The following is a 20,066-nucleotide window of genomic DNA, read 5'->3' on the forward strand; positions in this document are numbered from 1 at the left end:
TATATAATAATTATTCACAAATTTCATTATTTTTACTATAATAATAAAAGTCGATAAATTTTACGCATAACATAAAAACTACCTCAGACACATCAAAATATAAATATATTATATTATGTAACACTACTGCGCGTAGATAACTCGTTATATAATAAACGCCTTAAAAAAACAACATAGTAATTTCATCAAAAGTTTTTAACATTAAAAATACATTTTTATTTCTTACTGGTCAACTTATTGGGTTTTAATGTTGCATTTGAATTCACTAAATACTATAGTTTAAAAATTGCTAAACGGTGACACAGTGTCTAATTTTCAATTTATCTAAGCTGCCACTACACTAAACTACTAAAAGCTATAAATAAAGAATAGTCTTGAATAATTGACTTTTATTACTATGACATTATGTATCATACTCTATAATCTATATAGAAAATATTGTATTGATGGTCATCATCTAACGACTGTACATTTTCATCTCTTTTGAATTTATATATGAATTATAGATTATCATTATGATTTATAGGTATGACTTGATGTATATAATAATATTTGCAAAATTTCTTTAAAAATAATGGTGAAGATTTTACGTACTTGTAACAGGTGTCATCGTTAAACACTATAAAATAGGATTATTTATTATGATTTTAAAATAGAAGTTAGTATTTTATGTTTAGAAATTAGCTATGATTACGATTGCAATTATCTCAAAGATTTTATAGAATAACGCAACAAAATTAGGGATAGTTAGTTGATTATCATTTATATACATTAAAATATAAATAAAATTATTATCAAATTCATACTGAGAAGAAAACTATTAGAAAATATTCTCTTATAATAGGATACATTTTTAGTGTTGTAGCAAAGTATAATAAAGATAACTCTGTGCCTAACATTGACCTAAAGTAATAACTGATAATAATTATCAATATTGGTATATGCTTACTTTTAATAACATACTACATCTTAAATATAATAATATGCGTAGAGATATTATTTTAATCACTAATGTGACCATAGTAGGTAGGTATTTTAAAATTTCAAAATCATAATTTTCCAAGAATTAGTTAGTATTTTACTTTATGTATTTTTATTTTTGTTCCCTTATGTTACTTATGTATTTCTTTGAATAGCAATACGTAACTGAACGAAGTACATCAAAACACTAGTCTACCATCGTACCTATACCACGGTCACTTCCGTACCGGTACACAAGCGCACACCGACACCGGCTACCAACTCGCGAGCGCCGCCACCACCACCTCGCCGATGATTACTGCAAGCTATCTCCCCCCCCCCCCCCGATCTACTACTCACCCAGCGACCATGTCTTTAATACTATCCCGCCCCACCCCGCACATCCACTCCGTGGTCCGTGTCCCGTGACACTTTGAGACTGGGTTATCGTTATACGTTATGGTCCGTCGGCTTTGGCAGTTTATTTTTTCTATTGTCGGTATTTAATACGTATTATCGCCATCGCTCATCCGTTGCCGTTATCGAAATATGAACCGGAATCAATGCTGTCGATTAAAAATAGTGTGGTTCGAAAAAACGGCCGTTTGCGTCATCCGTTAATCCAGCGGGAAATGTCTCGATATTCCACCGAACGTAATCGTTATCATCTCGGCTGTCGTCGTATTCATCGCATCGTCGATCGTTCGATTTGCGGCTGTTTAGCGTTGCCGCCGACCGCTGCTAAATATTATATTACCGCGCGCCGACGACGGTCGTTACCACCACCACCGTCATCGACACAGACGCGGCTGTAGTCTCTGGCCTCTGCTCAGTGCTCACTAGTCATAGTCCATAGACTTGTAGACCCTAGTGCTACGCCGGTGCTAAGCTGTTCGCTTACGTGCCGTAAACCCCCAGTAGTGTTCCGTTGCGTGGCGGGCACCATCGGAGCCGGTTGATGACAAGACGTGCTAAAAAATAAATTGACGTTCCGCGCACAGATCATCGTCTATGACACTATGACCACCACCACCACTAGTCCTTGGACGGTAAGTAATACTGGCGACGTGGTGACATACGCCACGTCGGACAATTGTTTTAATCGCCACCCCATATCCAACATCCCTCCGTGATAGGCACATTTGCGATTATTATTATTTTTCTCTTTAAAAGTTGTTTTCAGCTATTAAGTCGTGAAGTATTCATAGAATAGTTGCGAACTAGTCGTACGATTATCATACTAAAACTAAAGGGCATAATTCCAAAAATCCTGAATTATACGTTTTTCAAATACTTACAAGTAGAAATATCTTAATCATTTCATAAAATTTATGTCATTGCTGATCTGAATATAATACCATAGTTTGTTAAACAGGAAAACATTGTTGTTATTGATGTCGTTTCACTGTTGATTTCAAACAACACTTTGAAAAAATTGTGTAATTTTTATTTATAATTATTTTTTTAATGAATTGTATAGACTTAAATAATTGTCTATTTATTTTAATGTAAAAGCTCATCCTAATTTTTAGTAGGTTCAATGCTGTTTAGTTCACTGATAAACAACAATGTGAAATTACTGATTTATTGTTGTTAACCTTCACTGTGAAAACGCTCATCAAATTTGGATAATTTTAATTTTATGGTATCTAGCTAGTGGTTATTTAGTTTAATGCAAAGTAACTAAATTTTTAATAGTTTTAAAAGTTATCTATTTGAAATACATTGATTCCTTAATTGTATAATAACAATTTTATCAATATTATTATGGACACTTTTTAATTTAAATTATCATGAAATATGAATGATTATTATGTTACTTAGATTTTTTAACTAAATGTTATCATGTCAAGTTGTTGTTTTCTTTGATGGCTTATCATTAATAACTTATCTTTTGTTTTTGAAAACTTATTATAATTATTAATGTAAATTTAAAATATATTCGAGTATAGGTTTTTGACACATTATTCATTAAATATTGTTTTTTTTTAATAACATTTTAATAGAAAATTATCACATACTTTCATTTTACCTTAACATAAAGTATAAATATCTGCATATTATTCATGTCATAGGTACATTTTTTAATGCCTAATTTTAATGTTCACCATTTAAACAACTAAAACTATTTGCATTCAATAATTAATAGTGCCATAACTAGAATTAGATGAGCCCCGATGCAAGTTTAATCTTTGGGCTCATTATTTTCTATTAATATGTTTTAATCTTAACATAAAATAAAGCAATACATACCAGTAAATCACCTTGATATGACGTATTGATTATAGTACAAATAATATAAGTAAATGCATAAAAGTTCATAATAAGTAAGGTACCTAATTTAATATCTTAAGTAATATAATACTGATTTAATTATTCTAATACAATAACATTTTTATTCTGGCTTTAGCATTAGTAAAATTATTATTTTTTTTTTTCATTTTACATTCTCTTGCTCATTTTAATTCTTGATTAAAATAAAATAATACTTTTTTGTTCCATTCAGTCTTAAGACACATCTTTAATATTATATATGCTATACTACATAATTAATTTAAACACATACAATCTAAAAAAAATTTTTACAATAAGCATGTTTGATGTTTTAAATTCATACAATATATTTGAATTAATAACTTTAAACACTTAATTAATAAATTAATGCAATTAAGCTTATCTCATATATTTATAATATTGAATTACATTTTACCCATAGAACCAATGACACTTTTGACTCTAAAACAATGAAAGTGATATATTTTGCTCATTCAATTCAGAACCTTTAGATACATCTAAAAAATCACAAATTGGGAGAGAAATAAAATACTACCATTAACAAATATTTAATTTAGGTATACCTAAATTATTAGGTTATTAATGGTAACTCGTTTAAATTAACGATTTAATGAATAAATAAACAATAATATAAATGTAATGTATTTATTTTAATTTAATTTTAATAACCTAATAAAATATGTTAAGATAACTATCCACTGCTCATTAGCTAAGTAGGTACCAACTACTTAATACTTAATAAAAATTACTTATTAAAATATCTGACTCTATAGTTTATACTTTATAGTATAACTTAACAGTACCTTCTTTAAAATCATCTGAAGAAGTTTATTACAAAAAAAAGCTATATATTTTTTGGAAATTTCTATATTTTTTCTTGATTTTCTGTTTGTTTTGCACTACTACTAAGATTTTCTTTTTTTACCAATGGTGTAATTTTTAATTTTAAACGATACGTCATACACCATAAATGGTTAATGCGTCGTCGTGTTGATGATAATAATAATAATAATAATAATAATAATAATTTTCCCAATAATTCTATTTTTAGTCACAACGATAACAAGTATTAAGATGTAGCAATATTGAATACAACTAGTTAAACTTAATAATAGTAATAATAATAGTAATTAACAACTACTTAATCTACAAACAGTACAACTTACAAATCGTTAACCGAGTTATAGGCCCTAACATACAACAACAGAAACAGATGGCATATTATAATTTATCATCAGTAAGACAGTAACATTTAATTATTTCAAAAATGTGTCTTAATAATTATTAAAATATGTTCCGCGGTGTATAAATAACATAGTAATTTAATATAGGTATATAATACTACGTTATGTTGATACTAGATAGGTAGGTATATGGTATACGATGGTACTTGTATCGTGTAAAATAAACTTGACATAATATGACTCAATTAATAAAAAATATTTTGTTTTTAGAATAGTTACTTATTTAATTTTAAGCATGAGTCCCTACTAGAACTAAAATGTAGGAAAGACCCTAGTGTAATGTACCGTCCACTCCGCGGTTTTTATGGCTCTGATGAGTTAGCCAAATTTTATTTAAAACTAAACATCCATACCAATAATTTGATTATAGACTATCCTACATTTATTTTCTGGATAATACACTTGTCTTAAAAGAGTCGTATAAGAGTTAAAAAACTACATCCCAGAGACCTCCTAAGGTATTAAGTAAAAAATTAAAAATAATCTCCAAGTGTGGTTGCAGATGTTGATGCTGGTTCATGGTTAATTTTCAGTTAAAGTTACCTATCTATATGTTTTAATTTTAAGACATATCTATTTATTTCGTTAATAATATAGTCACATCTCAACAAATAATTTCATTAGATGCTTGTAGATATTAATAGTTTTTAGGAATGACTCACTATTATGTACAAATCCTCGTCCATCGCCTATTGTATTATATCAGTTATTGTTATTTTTTGTTATATATTGACTAAATAACTAGACATTGTCTCTAGATTAGATTATTTCACACTGATAGTTTTTTTCCAAATTTAATGAATAAACTATTTATTGTGGTGTGAAAAACATTACCTAATTAGAAAATAAATTATCATTTTTTTAAATTAAGTAAGAGATAATCTTTTTTTATAGACTAAACTTAAATTATTTTAAATAAAGATCATAAAAAAAGTGTTCCTTTGGAGCCAAAACAGTTTTGACCCATTTGAAAAATTTTTATTTCCTTCTAGACCTATCTGTCCTTGCATATTCCTAAATATTTACATAATATACCACTTACAGTTACTTGGCTATAAGATTATTAGTGTCTTGATATTTGTTTATTTGCTTCATTAGAGTGAAAAATGAAAATGATGTTCTAAACTTCACTTTTAACAGTATTTAATTGTATTCACAAGAAAATCTTGTTTGTATAATTGAGAATATTTAATTTCTTAAGCTTAACTTAGAATATTTTGAAACATTATAAAAATAATATTAATTTATTTTAATTTTTAATCAATTATTAGTTTTTATTGTGAGGTATGTTGGTACTTAAATAATTTATTTTTAAATCATTTACTAAATTAATATTAATTTATAGCTTATTTATTTTACTTGTGTATGTTTTATAAATTTAAATGCCTAAAATTATTTTAGTGCAAGAAAACTATAAGTGTTCTTATCTAAACTTCCTTTCAATAATTTTTAAGATTAATTTGTTTATAATTATTCTGTTTTTTTTTTGTTTTCTACACTAAAATAATAAAATTAGTGTTTTAATGTAAGTTAAAGTGTATTTAAGCTTCATATTTATGTATAAAATCAATATTTTTGTTTATTTATGGGTATATTGGGCTTAAAAATGCTCTATGCGAGTACCAATCAAACTAATCACTTTTTCTGTAGTCCTAAAAATTATTGTTTTATTCTATTTTTTCATTATAATATCAATTAGTTTTGCATATTTTTGTTATTTTTTGTAAGTTTTTAAAATAAAAGAACTTACAACATTTTTTAATTATCTACCTACTTAATTCTTTAAATATAATAATTTATAAAGATTAAACCTACTGTGACATTTATTAGATCATCGAGACCAGAATGTTTTACATCCTGTATTTTTAAAACCTTAGATTTAAACTTTTAATTTTTCTTGTCTTATTTTATTTAGGGTACCTACCTAATTTTTGTAAAGTTAAATAAATAAAAATAAAATTTTTTTTATTTAATTGGTACTTAATACAGTTAATAATAAAATGGTTATTGTTTTAAAATTAAGTCTCAATTTATTTAATTCAAATATTACAATGCAATTTTAGGTTCATGAATCATACATTATATTGAAGGTATAAATGCTTAAATTTAATGGTTCAAGTTATTGATAGAGTTCCCACTCGACATTAAATGTTTGTTTTAGTTAGATACATACTGTATGTTACTATGTTAATATTATATAATATATGCCAGGTTATATACCTACATAATAATTAAAACATTTATTTGTATAAAACATAAAAAAAAAAATTATAATATCCTTGTATTTTGTCCTTGAAGCAAAATAACTATGGGTATAACTACTTAGGAAACTAAGTCATCAATATTTCAAGGGACTTTGTGGCAACATCATATAGACATTATTTCAACCCTATTCTTCAGTGCATAAATTATTGTGATTACATAATATAAATAATGGTAATACCTACCTACTTCAATCGATTTTAAAATGTCAGTTTTTGAATTGTAAATTGACTATTGCTTTATTTTAAAAACTATATGTTGACAGGTATGGTAATATATTAAGTTTTATGACTATATTAATAATAACTTTAGAAAATTAATTGATTTCAAGAATTTTATAATTCTATTAAGTGTTTATTGTATAAAAATTTTTTTCTTGTAACTTTTTCTAGTACAAAACAAGTATATTTTTATTTTTTCTTTATAAGTTCTAAGCTGCAATACCTTTAGGAGTAAGTTTTAGCTTATCTCTAGCTAATAATTACTAGTGATTTACGTTTTAGATATACAATTATATGCTACCTTAAGCACATTGGAATAGATTTAATTAGATAAGTAATTAGTTCTGTTATACCTATTGATTGCATTATCTATTTATGACTTTCATATATTTATTTTTATTTAAATTTTTATCACGTACAGAAGAGATACTTAATATAAAATACAGTGTTCCTTTAATATTGATTTAATCCTTTACATATACATTGGTTATTAATAATTTTATTTATGTGGAATTCTAGGACATACTTATTAGTTATTTCTAATTCAACTCTGTAGGAAGAGTGGTACTCCCTCTATTTACACTATATCATCAATTATTTATATCCATTTCTAGCTTATTAGAATTCTATAACATAATTGATTTATCATAAAAAAAATTTTGTTATCAAGGTCATATAATATTAATTTTAATTAATAAATGTGTCACGATAATAGTTTTAACTAACAAATACCTCTTAATAATAAGTTATTTAATAAATAATGTTTCATTTAAATACAAAGTTATTTAGATAATTAAAAAAAAATATAAGATTTGAGTAGTAAGAACTTGAGAATTTAGAATAAAAATTGTCTTAAAAAAGTATATTTATAATAAATAAGTATTTGTATAAAATATACATTAGCTTGGCTCATTGAACCAGAACGTATTATTATATATTAAAAAAATAGTGAACAGTCTGGCCAAGTTAAAAGTATTGGTTGTGATGAATTAAATTAAATAAGAATAGTAGATTTAAAGAAGTTAGTTGGTGAAAGTAATTTAAAACTAGATATGGAACAGTAGTCATTCTGAAAATTATTCAATGACACTAACCATGACATAAATCATGCTCATGTTCCATCACAAAACACTACAAAAAACTAATGATATAATCAGTATTAAATGGCATTGTTTATATTTTTTTAATGCTAGTTTCATAGACCGCAAAGAAAATACATTCCTAAAATTATTTTATTTTGATGATTTATTACGTATTACTATAACCTATTATTGTTTGAAATTTATAATATGTGTTACTATATTTAGTATTTATTAACAATTTTACTTCATATATTTTTTCTAATTCCTATTTTTTTTTTTTTAGGTCCTAGGTTAAGAATACTATTAATATTAACTTCCTGAAGATAATTGAAGAATTAAAACTGAATGATGTAAGTATTATGATATATTTTCAGTAGAAGTATCTTTTACAATAAGTTGTTATTTCCTGATATTAAATTAACATTTTGTGATTTCAAAAGAATTAATAAAAAAAATTATTATAACTTGACATTTTAAATTCTGAACATAAAAGACTTGGTAGGAGGTTAGTTTAAATTAAAGTTTTAAAAAAAGTTTATGGAAAAATGTCATTTTTTATGCAAAACTAGTTATGAAAAAATGCAATTTTTTATGCAAAACTAGTTTTTAACAATATTGATTTAGTTTTTTTTTTTTTTTTTGAAATATACACTAAATATATTTATAACTAGTTATCCCTGTGTACTTCGTTACCCGTACAAAATACCATCCGTGTTAAATTTGGTTGCCCAATGTTAAAAATTAGTGTAATGCGTGTGGATAAATAATATTTTTGGTTTCTGATTTGATGTATACTGTATGGGTAAAGTGACCATAATTTGTAACATTTTAATTAGAAAATCTTATAACTTTGTGTAAAATAACAATTTTTTTATTGGAATTAACATTTATTATTTATTTAAAAAACGAAAACGGAAAAACACAGCTATTATATTAATTGTAATAATAATAAAAATAAATAATAATGTAATAATAGAGTACAGTGGTCATTTTCATCTATGGACTATGAGTTTAAGTGTTTTACAGTATGTATATATATATGTAGGTATTCGTATACAGTATAAATTTATGATTGTGATTTGTGATCAACCAAAAGTCAAATTTTCTTAAATCGGGACTTTTTTAGGTTTTTTGAGGACAGCGGGACATAAGCTCGAAAACAGGACTGTCCCGCCCAAAACGGGACGTATGGTTACGTTATGTATACGTGATATTTCTGACATTCAACTTCACATAGTTCGCTCCCGCTTAGCGTTGTTTTTTTTTTTTTGACAATTTAAGAGCAACATTTTTTTTAAGAAAATTTAGAATCTTTATATATTAATTCAGGAAGTTTGAATGAGGAGTTTAAAAGTGAGACATGCTTCACTGATAAGGATAATATAAGTGATGTGTAGGAAAACTTTGAGTTTATTCATTTGTTGATTTAGTCCATAGGCATTCTATAAGAGAATGGATATTTGAATTATTTAAAATTTGATTGAGTTAGGGATATATTGATGATGGGGTTAGTAAATAGATTTAGAAATTAATTAATGTTTAAAATCATCCAGGATAGAAGAAATTTAAGTGATAATTGTTCAGAGTTACTAATGCTGGATGTGTGGGAAGGTATAACGGGATCTTTGGTTGCTTGATCATATTATTTGGATTGAAAATTTAAATTTGAAGTAGTGTTTACATTAATAGACTGTGTAGGTGCATTATTTGTGGCGTTTTGAAAAGAATATGAAGTACTTTGATTTTTTTTGAGATTACAAGAAGATAGAATTTCCTCATACTTGGGACATCCTCGATAATTTATTGAATGAATTTTCTGACAAAGAATATACTTGGTAGATTAATCGGTAGGTTTATGATAGGAATATGATTGGTAATGTTCACCATTGGTGATGTCAAAAATTTGAATTTTAGATATCCGTATCCAAAATTTAATAACCGAATAATCTGTGTAATTCGAATAATTCAAATTTTCTAGATATGTAAAATTATTACGTCAAACTATTATTTTTAATTTTTAAGTTGTACCGACTGTAAAACATAGTCTAAAACCTACAAATTAAATGAAAATATTTTAACTTTTAATAATTAAGCAACAAGTTTAAAATATCCGAGTAGTATTGGAATCCGGATATTAGTGACACCACTATTTTACCACAGCGTACACATTTCGATGTATGGCAGCAGTAGGTTTTTGTGTGACTATATTGGCATCAAAGGCATTGAATTAGTTGATTTTGATCCGAGGTTCTTCTATTTTAATTAAATGTAGAGATTCAATTTGAAAAATATCCTTGTTATTAATAGCCGGTTCAAGATTTACAAAAAAAAAAAAGGAAGCGGATTTTAGTGTTATATTGTAAAATGTTTGTTACGTTTTTAGCGATGTGCCTTGGTAAAATAATACTTTTATTATATCTCAAGGAGGAATCGTGTGCAAAAAACGTCTTGACTTTTGTTTTATGGATTTTAGAGCAGAACGATTTAAAGTTATTTACTAAGTTATTATAGATTGGTGGGAAAGGTTTGCTTTCTGTAGGATTTAGAGCAGCGGTTCTCAAACTTTTTATTTCGCGTACCACTTAAGTATATTATCAATCAGTCGCGTACCACTGATGATTACAAATCCTACCACCATGCGGCCTTCCGCAGTTCCGCGTACCATCATGTAGTCTTTCGCGTACCACTAGTGGTACGCGTACCACAGTTTGAGAACCGCTGATTTAGAGTGTCTCTGTTTGAATTGTCAACATTGACTTCAGAAGAATCATTTGTTTTGATTATCAAAATTGAGTAGCTGAATAGAGAGAAGCAACTTGATGTTACGAATTGTTTGGTCTCATTCGGTGATTGATAATTCGAATATTGATGTTTTTGATTATTTTGAGTAATCCAACTATCGGAGTAGCCTTCTAGTGAAAAGTCTGAAGATTCATTTCGCACTCTCTGTATGTATGACATTTGGTTAATGAACGGACTTATGACTTTTTAGGCATATCATTTGTATTATTAGGCATATTAATTGTAGATAGCAATAGTTTTAATTATCAAATATGTAATGAGGTCTTGCGTTGAGCGATAAGATGTAGAATGCGATAAGACATATTTCTCGATCATACTGAAGTGTACGTATAAGTGGATATAATATTTTTGTTTTTCTAACTGATTAATGTTATGCTAAAAAATTTCTAAAAGGGCTAGCCATCCTGAGTGTGTGGGGTGTGCCGTAAAAAGACGTTTCAGATAGTTACAGTAAAATTATTTTTGATTGCGAAATATCAAATGCTCAGAATTAATATTTTAATTATGACGGATCGAACGTTATTGCATATGGACATAACAACTATCCAAGACTGAGCAGCATTTTTTAAAAATTATTTTTCTCTCTTTTTTTTCTGAATTACCCAAATTTGATTTTCTTTTCATTCTGGACTAAAAAATCAACAATTCATTAAGTATCAATAGTGTGAACCAAAAAAAAAAAGGAAAAAGTTTTCTACATTATACTAAATTAAACTTTTCTTGAAATATTAATTTCTAACCACAACTAATAATTGGTAATACATTAACACGGATGAAAAAAATATATTTTTATGTGTCTATTTCACGATTATTTAACAAATTTTTCATTAACTTATAGAATCAGAACTAGGCTTAAAACCTACTCTGGTAATGTATTCTTTCATTAAAAAAATCAAGATAATTGAGTGAGTAGTTTCAGAGAACATGCGTTTTCATTTATATCATATAAATAGATAGTATTTCAAAGACAAGATTAAGTTTTCAAAATATCTTGACTGTTTATGTTGTGCTATTTGTAAATATTTTAAATTGTCCATCTTTTTTAGTTTTTTCGATTTATGTATCATGTATGATAATTTTTTGTTTTTAATATTTAGTATAAATTTCTCATAAGTTATTTATCTCAATTAAAATTATCAATATCATAACCAGAATTTTTTTTAATATTTAAAATCAAAAGTGCATAAAATTTTTAATTTTATCATCTAATATTTGAAAATTTAATACAAGATTTCTCAATAAATCATTTGCTAGAAATTAAAAAAAAAGTAACTTGTATAAAATTTTTTTAAAACTACATATATTTTTCATGAGTAATTGATTTTCAAATTTTGATTAGTCTCATCAAAATCACAAACATGTACAATTTTATAGTTAATAATTAGTTAAGACTTAAAAATAATATAAGATTCTTGTACAATTTTTTTTATAGAAAATTAATTTATTTTCATAATTGGATATTTAAACATGGGACTTGAAACTTTTACATATTTTATCAATTATTATATTTTACTATACACAATGACATTTTAAAATATTTGAATTAATTTCTAAGTTATTGCCTAATTATCATAAACCAATTCTCACTGTTTTATGGTTAGTGGGTATTATCTCAAAATTTATTAGCAAATAATGTATATTAAAATGATATAAATATATATTATATTAATAAATTGAATCTACTGTTATTACTTATAACAAAATTAATAGTAATTTAATAAAATATCTATCAAGGTAGGTTGATGGACCAGTCTCCACTCAGAATCGTTTTTCATATACAATGATTTATTACTGAGTTCAATTAATTTAACACACAATAATATATTATAATGACCTTTTTAATGACCAAGGTACACTTGAAACCTTTTACAGCATAGCAATTTTCCATTTTTTCTTTTATAAAATTCTTGAAGAGTAGTGGAAGTATTTTGCATTTAAATTAGCGTTGCTTTTGATTTATTATAATTAAATATTATACATTTTTTATCATAATTTATGTGTTTACTTTTGTTAAAATATTATGAGTATTTTTCTTGTGTATTACTTTGTTATTTGTTTCATTTGTACAATTTACTTTCTATAAATGTTCATACATTTTATTTAAAATTAAAATATCTTAAATATTAAAATATTTTATTATTTTATGTTTCAGAACAGTCAATAGTTAGAAGAAATGCCATGATAGGACGATTGTATTCTTCAATTTTATCGCTTGGCAGCCTTACATTAATCACATTTTCTTTGTGGTCAGTATGGAACAAAATAGTCAATATCAACGAATCACATGCTGGCCATGTCGAATATCGTATACTTACAATAGAAAATGTTACTTCAAAACCATTTGAGTTACATTCTTTATCAGATACAGATCTTCACTCCTTGATCGATCTGCCATCTTTTAATTTCAATATAAACCAAAAGGTATGCAATAACAATACTAAATTGGTAGTGGCTTTAGTCCATACTGCACCAGGACATTATGCCAAACGTCAGGCTATTAGAGATACATGGGCAAAGATGATACCAACATTATTTTTCATGGGTCTCCCAGATTCAAACATTACTCAAAACAATGTTATCTTAGAAAATGAATTGTACAGTGATATTGTGCAAGGGGACTTTTTAGATTGTTACCGTAATTTAACTTATAAACATGTGATGGTATTAAAATGGACTTTGTACTATTGTCCTTGTGCCAGGTATTTGCTCAAAACTGATGATGATACGTTGGTTAATGCACCATATTTATTGGAAATACTCAATCATAGATTATCACCTTTAGGAGCGCGAAATTTGCTTATGTGCCAACTCATGTTATCAAGCATGGTAAAACGTTCATATAGATCTAAATGGAGAGTTTCATATTCTGAATATCCAGATCGTTGGTATCCAATTTATTGTAGAGGCTGGGCAATAATTTATTCGCCAGATGTAATTTATAAACTTTACACAGAAGCACAAGTGACTCCATACTTTTGGATTGATGATGTTCACATAACTGGTACAATAGCAGTTAAACAAAATATCACTCAAACAGATTTAGGAAAATTAGCAGTGGATGAATCTGATCTACAGGACGATAAAAATATTAGTCGCAAGTTTTTATTTTGCTTATTAACTAAAGCAGATCAGTCAATGAGAAATTTTTGGAATATTATTTTACAACCAGATGATACTGTTATTTCATCTTCAACCAACTTTGGACTTGACGTAAATGTTGGTAATAACTAAATAAATATAATATTATATAATAATTTTCTTGAAGATTGAATAATGAATTGTGATAATGTAGCATGTAAAAAAGTTATTTGTTATTATTTTATTTTTATTTTAGAATGTATTATGTAGGTTTTTTTTTAAAAAAAGGCTGATTTTAAAAATGAAAGTTATAAAACAATGTGTATGTATAAATTATAATATAATTTTATTTTAGATACTTAGGTACCTAATTATATAGTGTGAACTATGAAGCGCTACAAATTATCTTTAAGGGATGTTTAATATAAAAAGTTTCAAGTGATATATTTATAGACATATGACATATACCAACCAAGTTTTATATAGTGTATAGTATAATTATCATTTTAATGTTTTACTAATTAATTACATACATTTTAAATAAAGATATAATTTGTGAAATGTACATATATATTTACTATTATATTGTTATTTATAATTTAATATTAGTTATTATTTTATCAATATCTCTTTTCATTTAAAAAATATTTTATTACCATGTATATTTATTTAATAGTAATATTTAAAAAAAATATTATTAACAATACACAGATTCTGTTTACTTATAGCTTAAAAATAAGAAATTCAATTGATTAAATGTACGAGATATTTGTGAAAAAAGTAAAAATTTAAGATACATCTTGAAATCATTGTTTCAGATAAACAATGTAGTGGCAGGGTAAAAAATAAAATAAATAAAAATGCAGTTAAATTAACTTTAAATGATAGTTTTAGTTCTTCGATGCTATTTTTTCATTTTTTACCTATTAAATATTTATTTATTATGAAATTAAAATAGTCAATTGAATTTTTTTTAAATTAATGAATTTATTTAAATTATGTTTAAAGATAAGATATTTTACCATTACTCAAATGCGCCAATTACAAGTACTAGTTATTTCTTTAATTAATTTATGTTATATTCCTAGCCAAATCAATGAGTGAAATCACTTGAAATATTTTAATATTTAATGTCTATTAAACTAAATAATAATAATATATGTTATGTTGGTTATCAGTTTAGCAATAATTTTTGTTTTTCAGTCATAAACAAATATAAATGTATTTTATTTTGGTTATTAAATGTTTGCATTCCAAAAAAATGTGTACCTCTTAGTAAATATTTTTTTGTATTGTCTTGTTTATGAAAAACTTTTTGGCTTTTGTTCATTTTTTCTTATATAATTATCAATCATAGTTCAAATATTATATTATAAATTATTTCAATAGTTCTTAATATGATTTTTTAATTCAATGAATGAAGTAATAAAATCAAGATAATTAAATAATAATAGGCTGTGGTAGATTTTAATTTTGAAGTGATCATCATAATAAATTAACATTTCAAAAAAGTACTCTCAATTTTAATATCATTTTCATAAAATATTAAATCCATTTTCAAATGAATTTCTTGTTTATATGTATAACACTATAATATTTTAATACAGTCATAAAAGCAAGGATTAAAGTTAAAATCAAAATTAATTTTGAGTAATAGTTAAATTATTAAAAAATGTATAGTTATCATTGTTGTAAGCTATAACTATTTAATTTTGAAGAAAAATGTACTAATATTGTTTAAAAAAATTTAAGTTTAAATTTTTCTCGTATTTAACTTAATACTAATAATTTGTATTAAATTAGTTTTAATCCTTGCTTTTTTGTTGCATACTTGTTCCTAACATAAGTATTAATTTTACAATTTAAATTTATTGTTGAGACTTATAGTTATTATAATAAAGTATCTTAATAAATAAAAAATAAAAATATTTCAATGTTTGTAGTTATGTCAAGAGAAGATCTCATGAGATGTACTTAAATTGAGTTAAATATTTCAACATATATTACAAAGTATTTTTGTGTTTTATTCTAATGTATTATTAGTATTGTTTTAAATTAGTTATTTTTCATAATTTAATGTATATGTAGATTTTTTTTTTTTGGTGGTTATCTGAAATTAATAATATAAATTCAAATACTAAATAGTTAACGCTTTATTATAATGCTACTTTCAGATTAAAAAATATTAAACTTCTGTTATTAAAGTATCAATTTTCAATTTTTATGTTATAAATTACAACAATAAAGCATATCTAATTTAATAGCTGAAACTAGGATACTTTATTTTCTTAACTTATGTTTGAAAATTGCATAAACCAGAATTTTGTTGAAAATGGTTATTTTTTATTTAGTAAGATACTTAATTTACTAAGATCTGTGTCATTGATTAAATATATTTTTAAGATTATGTACTTAAAATCTTGTTTTATATATGTAATCAATCATTACAAATTGTTAAAAACATAATTATTGTAATTAGTATATATATATATATATAAAATACCAAAAATTGTTAATTATAATTTTTTTTTTAAAAATTAGAATTTTTTTTATTGAATTGGTGCCAAAATTTAGAACTTAGTGTCAAAAAAATGTCAGTTATAATTTTTTGCTCAATTATCACAGTAATTATTATTTAGTAATCACCTTAACTATTATTTGTAACAGTTATGTTACTTATTATCTGTTTCATATGTTTTTTTTTTTTGTTATTTATATTGCATGAAATATGTATTGGGGACCAATTTGTCTTACCATCAACGGATAAAGGATCTGGTATAAATAAATGAACAAGCTACTCGAAAGAATTCAATGAAATTATGTTTTAAATGTGCTGTTAATGATTCACAGATATAATATTAGGTGCTCTTAAAAAAATTAATTTTTTTAAATATTATAAAAAAATATATGAAGTATATTTTAACAAAAGAGTTAAAGTTAGTTGTATCATGTTTATATATTATACTTGTGTACCTATATTTGTTTGCAATACATTCCTTAAGATATATTTTGAATGCTTAATACTATGTTGGTGATGAAATACTGTTAATAATCAATGGTAATACATATTATTAATTGATTTGAGTTATTGATTCTGGCATTTTATTTAATGTTTATTTTATTAAAAACAAAGTTGTTATTATAATTTTTAAGAATCCTTGTTTTATTTGTAATAAAACTATTTTGATTTTGTTTGTTTGAAATAATTATTGAATTCATCCATAACCTGAAATGATCAGTGATTATCTTATTTTACACATCCTTTATTATTCAGAGTAATTCCCCATTTTTCTTCAATAATATAGTTATTAAAATTCTGTTGTTTTGAATTTTTAATTATGCTTAAAATCCAATCTTGAGATTTTATGTATTATAATCTGCTTGGAATATCCTATGGCAATACAAACTTCTGTTTTTCAAATGAGATACTCCCTACTTTTTACTGAAATTTATTTAGTGGATAACTTTTAAAAAGTGTTGACATAAAAATCAAAATTTGAATGAGTAAATTTTAAGTTATTTAACTTTATGTTCTTAGGATAATACTTTTGGAAGTGAACATTTTAGTAATTTACATTAATAATTTGTTAAAATTGCTTGAGTGTAATAAACATTAGATTAAATATAACATCTATTTTGTATTTATATTTTTGCATTATCATTTATAAATACTTTTGTCCTCCGTTTTAATATTTTAATAACTAAAAACAACTTAATTCCAAACTTTTATTAGGGTATTTAATACTTACATTGAAATATTAAAAAAAAAAAAAATTCTATACTAAATAATTTTCAATCAAAAGAGGGATTATTGACTTGAAACACAAGATTGTATCGCCAGAAAACATTAATTAAGTAGTACAAAAAAGTCTTGAGAAACTGAATTAACATTATTAAATGGAAAATTGGGATTATTATGCTTGGTTTATCACCCAACCATCTGTGGTAAGTTATTAGGTTTTTACTCTTTTTTTCTCTTTTAAATGTTGAATTTTAAATTTCATATTAATTTTACCTATAAAGGTAGATAATTTATTTCTATACCTTCTAGCTACTTTTGTAATTTATAATTTTTTTTTTTTTATTTAGAAAAAAATATAACATTTACAATCTGTGCAAATTAGCACAATAAGCAAATTTGCAAAACAACATAAACAAAGACATCAATAAAACGTGATAAGGGAATCTATCCAGTGATAGGACCCTTTAATTTATAATTACATAACGATTACTGTTTGTAAAAATACTTAATAGTTTGTGCTTGAAATTGGTATTTACAATTATTGTAATAGATTTATACATTGTGTCTATTTATTGTTTCTATTATGGAATTGGCTTTTTATATTTTTTAAAAAACAAAAATTAAACTTTATATTAATGAATTAAGAAAATATTTAAAAATTAACAATTAACAATATCATACTGAAAGTTTTTGAAATTGGTGTATCAAAAAAACTTGATCTAATCTTAAAAATAGGTATTTACCAATTATATTTATATTTTCTCATAATTTGGTGTATAAATACCAAGGTGATTTATTTCAGTTCTTAACTTTTCTTTTCAAGTTTTCAAAGCAGTTTTCCATTTCAACATTTTTTAAATATACTGACCTTTATACTTAGTATTAAAATTTCATTTTTATTTATGTAATACCAGTTTTTGACCAAATTTTTATTATTTTGTGGTAAATCAAAACATACCTACATGTTTCACACATGAAAGTATGAAACATGTAATTTAAATTCTTATCAATCATTAATATGAGCACTTTTCATTCATAATATAATTTTTTAAATATTTTAATTAAGTACTTATAAACGATCGAAATTTGACATTTTTTATTTATACTAATCAATAACGTTATTTCTTAGCTAAGTTTTAGAATTGAATAAAAAATTCATCATAAATTGTTAATTTTACAGTGATTAAATAAAAAATTATGATTTAATTGTTGAGTTTAAAAACGAGATTTTTCATTTGTACTTAAAATTTAAAGAAAAATGCTTATATTTAGATTACTATTTTTGAACGTCTGTAGTAACTGTATTATCCTTTTTAACAGAATTAGATATAATATCAATGAAAAATAACATTTTAGTTAAATGTTTTGTAATCGTTTACATACTTATTAATAGTAGGAACTTAAAATTCTTTAATGTTTGTTACAATATGGTTAGATATTTAAGTATATTAATATTATATTTCTATACACAATGAAATTTCTAAATATTTAGACATATCATAGGTAATTAGGTTTCAATCAATACATAGATTCCATACTTCTTTTGGACTTGAGAAAATACTTTTATAAAACCTACGTAGGGGTGCATCAAAGGTTAATATATGGGAAGGCAAAGTTTTTCCGCGCCTTTAGTATATTTGTATGAAAATATAAACAATATAAAAAAAATTTTCTCGTTATGTTCGATATTTCGATTAGTCATTTGACATTTACATTGTATACAAATATAGCTTCGTAAAAATGTTCTTTTTATCTAATTAGTAATCATCTATTTGAAACAATGATTCTTATTTTTTAATACTACTGGAAAATGGAATATTTATATTTCATTAACTAATAAATAGTAAGTAACTCCTATATTTGTAGTTATTTATAGAGTATACTTAGCATTGATTTAACTTTAAAATAATTTTCCAACTTCATACAGATGAAAATGCAGTTCTTGATTTAATCTTTCTTTTGCTTGGGCAAATTTTTAAATTTTGCGCCTCTTAGTTTTTTTTTATATTCTGCAACATCCGACATAATTGAAAAAATTAATAACTATTTAAAATAAAAATGAACAATCAAAATCTACTATAAAATTTTTTCTACATGTATTTTTTTTTTTTTTTGAATAGTAGGCACGTATAGAAAATAAACATATTTAAAAAGTAATTAGATTTATTATATTTTAGTGTTCTATGCTTGACAGTAAGGTCATTTTCTGTGTTCATGTGAAGCATGTTAGAAGATTCATGCAGAGTGTAATTGCTGAATATCTCACCTCCATGGCTCCATCACCCGCGGACGGCATATTCATTTTCTGGTCAAAAATTTATATTTATACATAATAATGTACTTAATTAAAAACAATTTCCATATTTTGAAGGGATTTTAA

The 20,066-nt window shown here is 24.6% G+C and overlaps 1 protein-coding gene across 2 annotated transcripts in view; it reads left to right on the top strand.

The window, feature by feature from the left end:
* LOC112599742 (beta-1,3-galactosyltransferase 5-like) overlaps positions 1–14,224 on the top strand; it is a 27,905-nt gene extending 13,681 nt beyond the window's left edge. Inside the window, exons 1-3 of one of the 2 annotated variants that reach the window (XM_025346793.1) lie at positions 1,318–2,009; positions 8,348–8,414; positions 13,019–14,224. In XM_025346793.1, coding sequence (XP_025202578.1) covers positions 13,045–14,097 — 1,053 coding nt within the window. In that variant the 5' untranslated portion in view covers positions 1,318–2,009; positions 8,348–8,414; positions 13,019–13,044 and the 3' untranslated portion in view covers positions 14,098–14,224. Of the gene's footprint in view, positions 1–1,317; positions 2,010–8,347; positions 8,415–13,018 lie in introns of those variants that run through there. The other variant, XM_025346794.1, reaches the window with a different exon arrangement.
* The last annotated feature ends 5,842 nt before the right edge of the window (positions 14,225–20,066 follow it).

This window comes from Melanaphis sacchari, unplaced genomic scaffold (genome assembly GCF_002803265.2).
Source record: "Melanaphis sacchari strain LSU unplaced genomic scaffold, SCAv2.0 Contig54_pilon_pilon, whole genome shotgun sequence".
Taxonomy (NCBI): domain Eukaryota; kingdom Metazoa; phylum Arthropoda; class Insecta; order Hemiptera; family Aphididae; genus Melanaphis; species Melanaphis sacchari.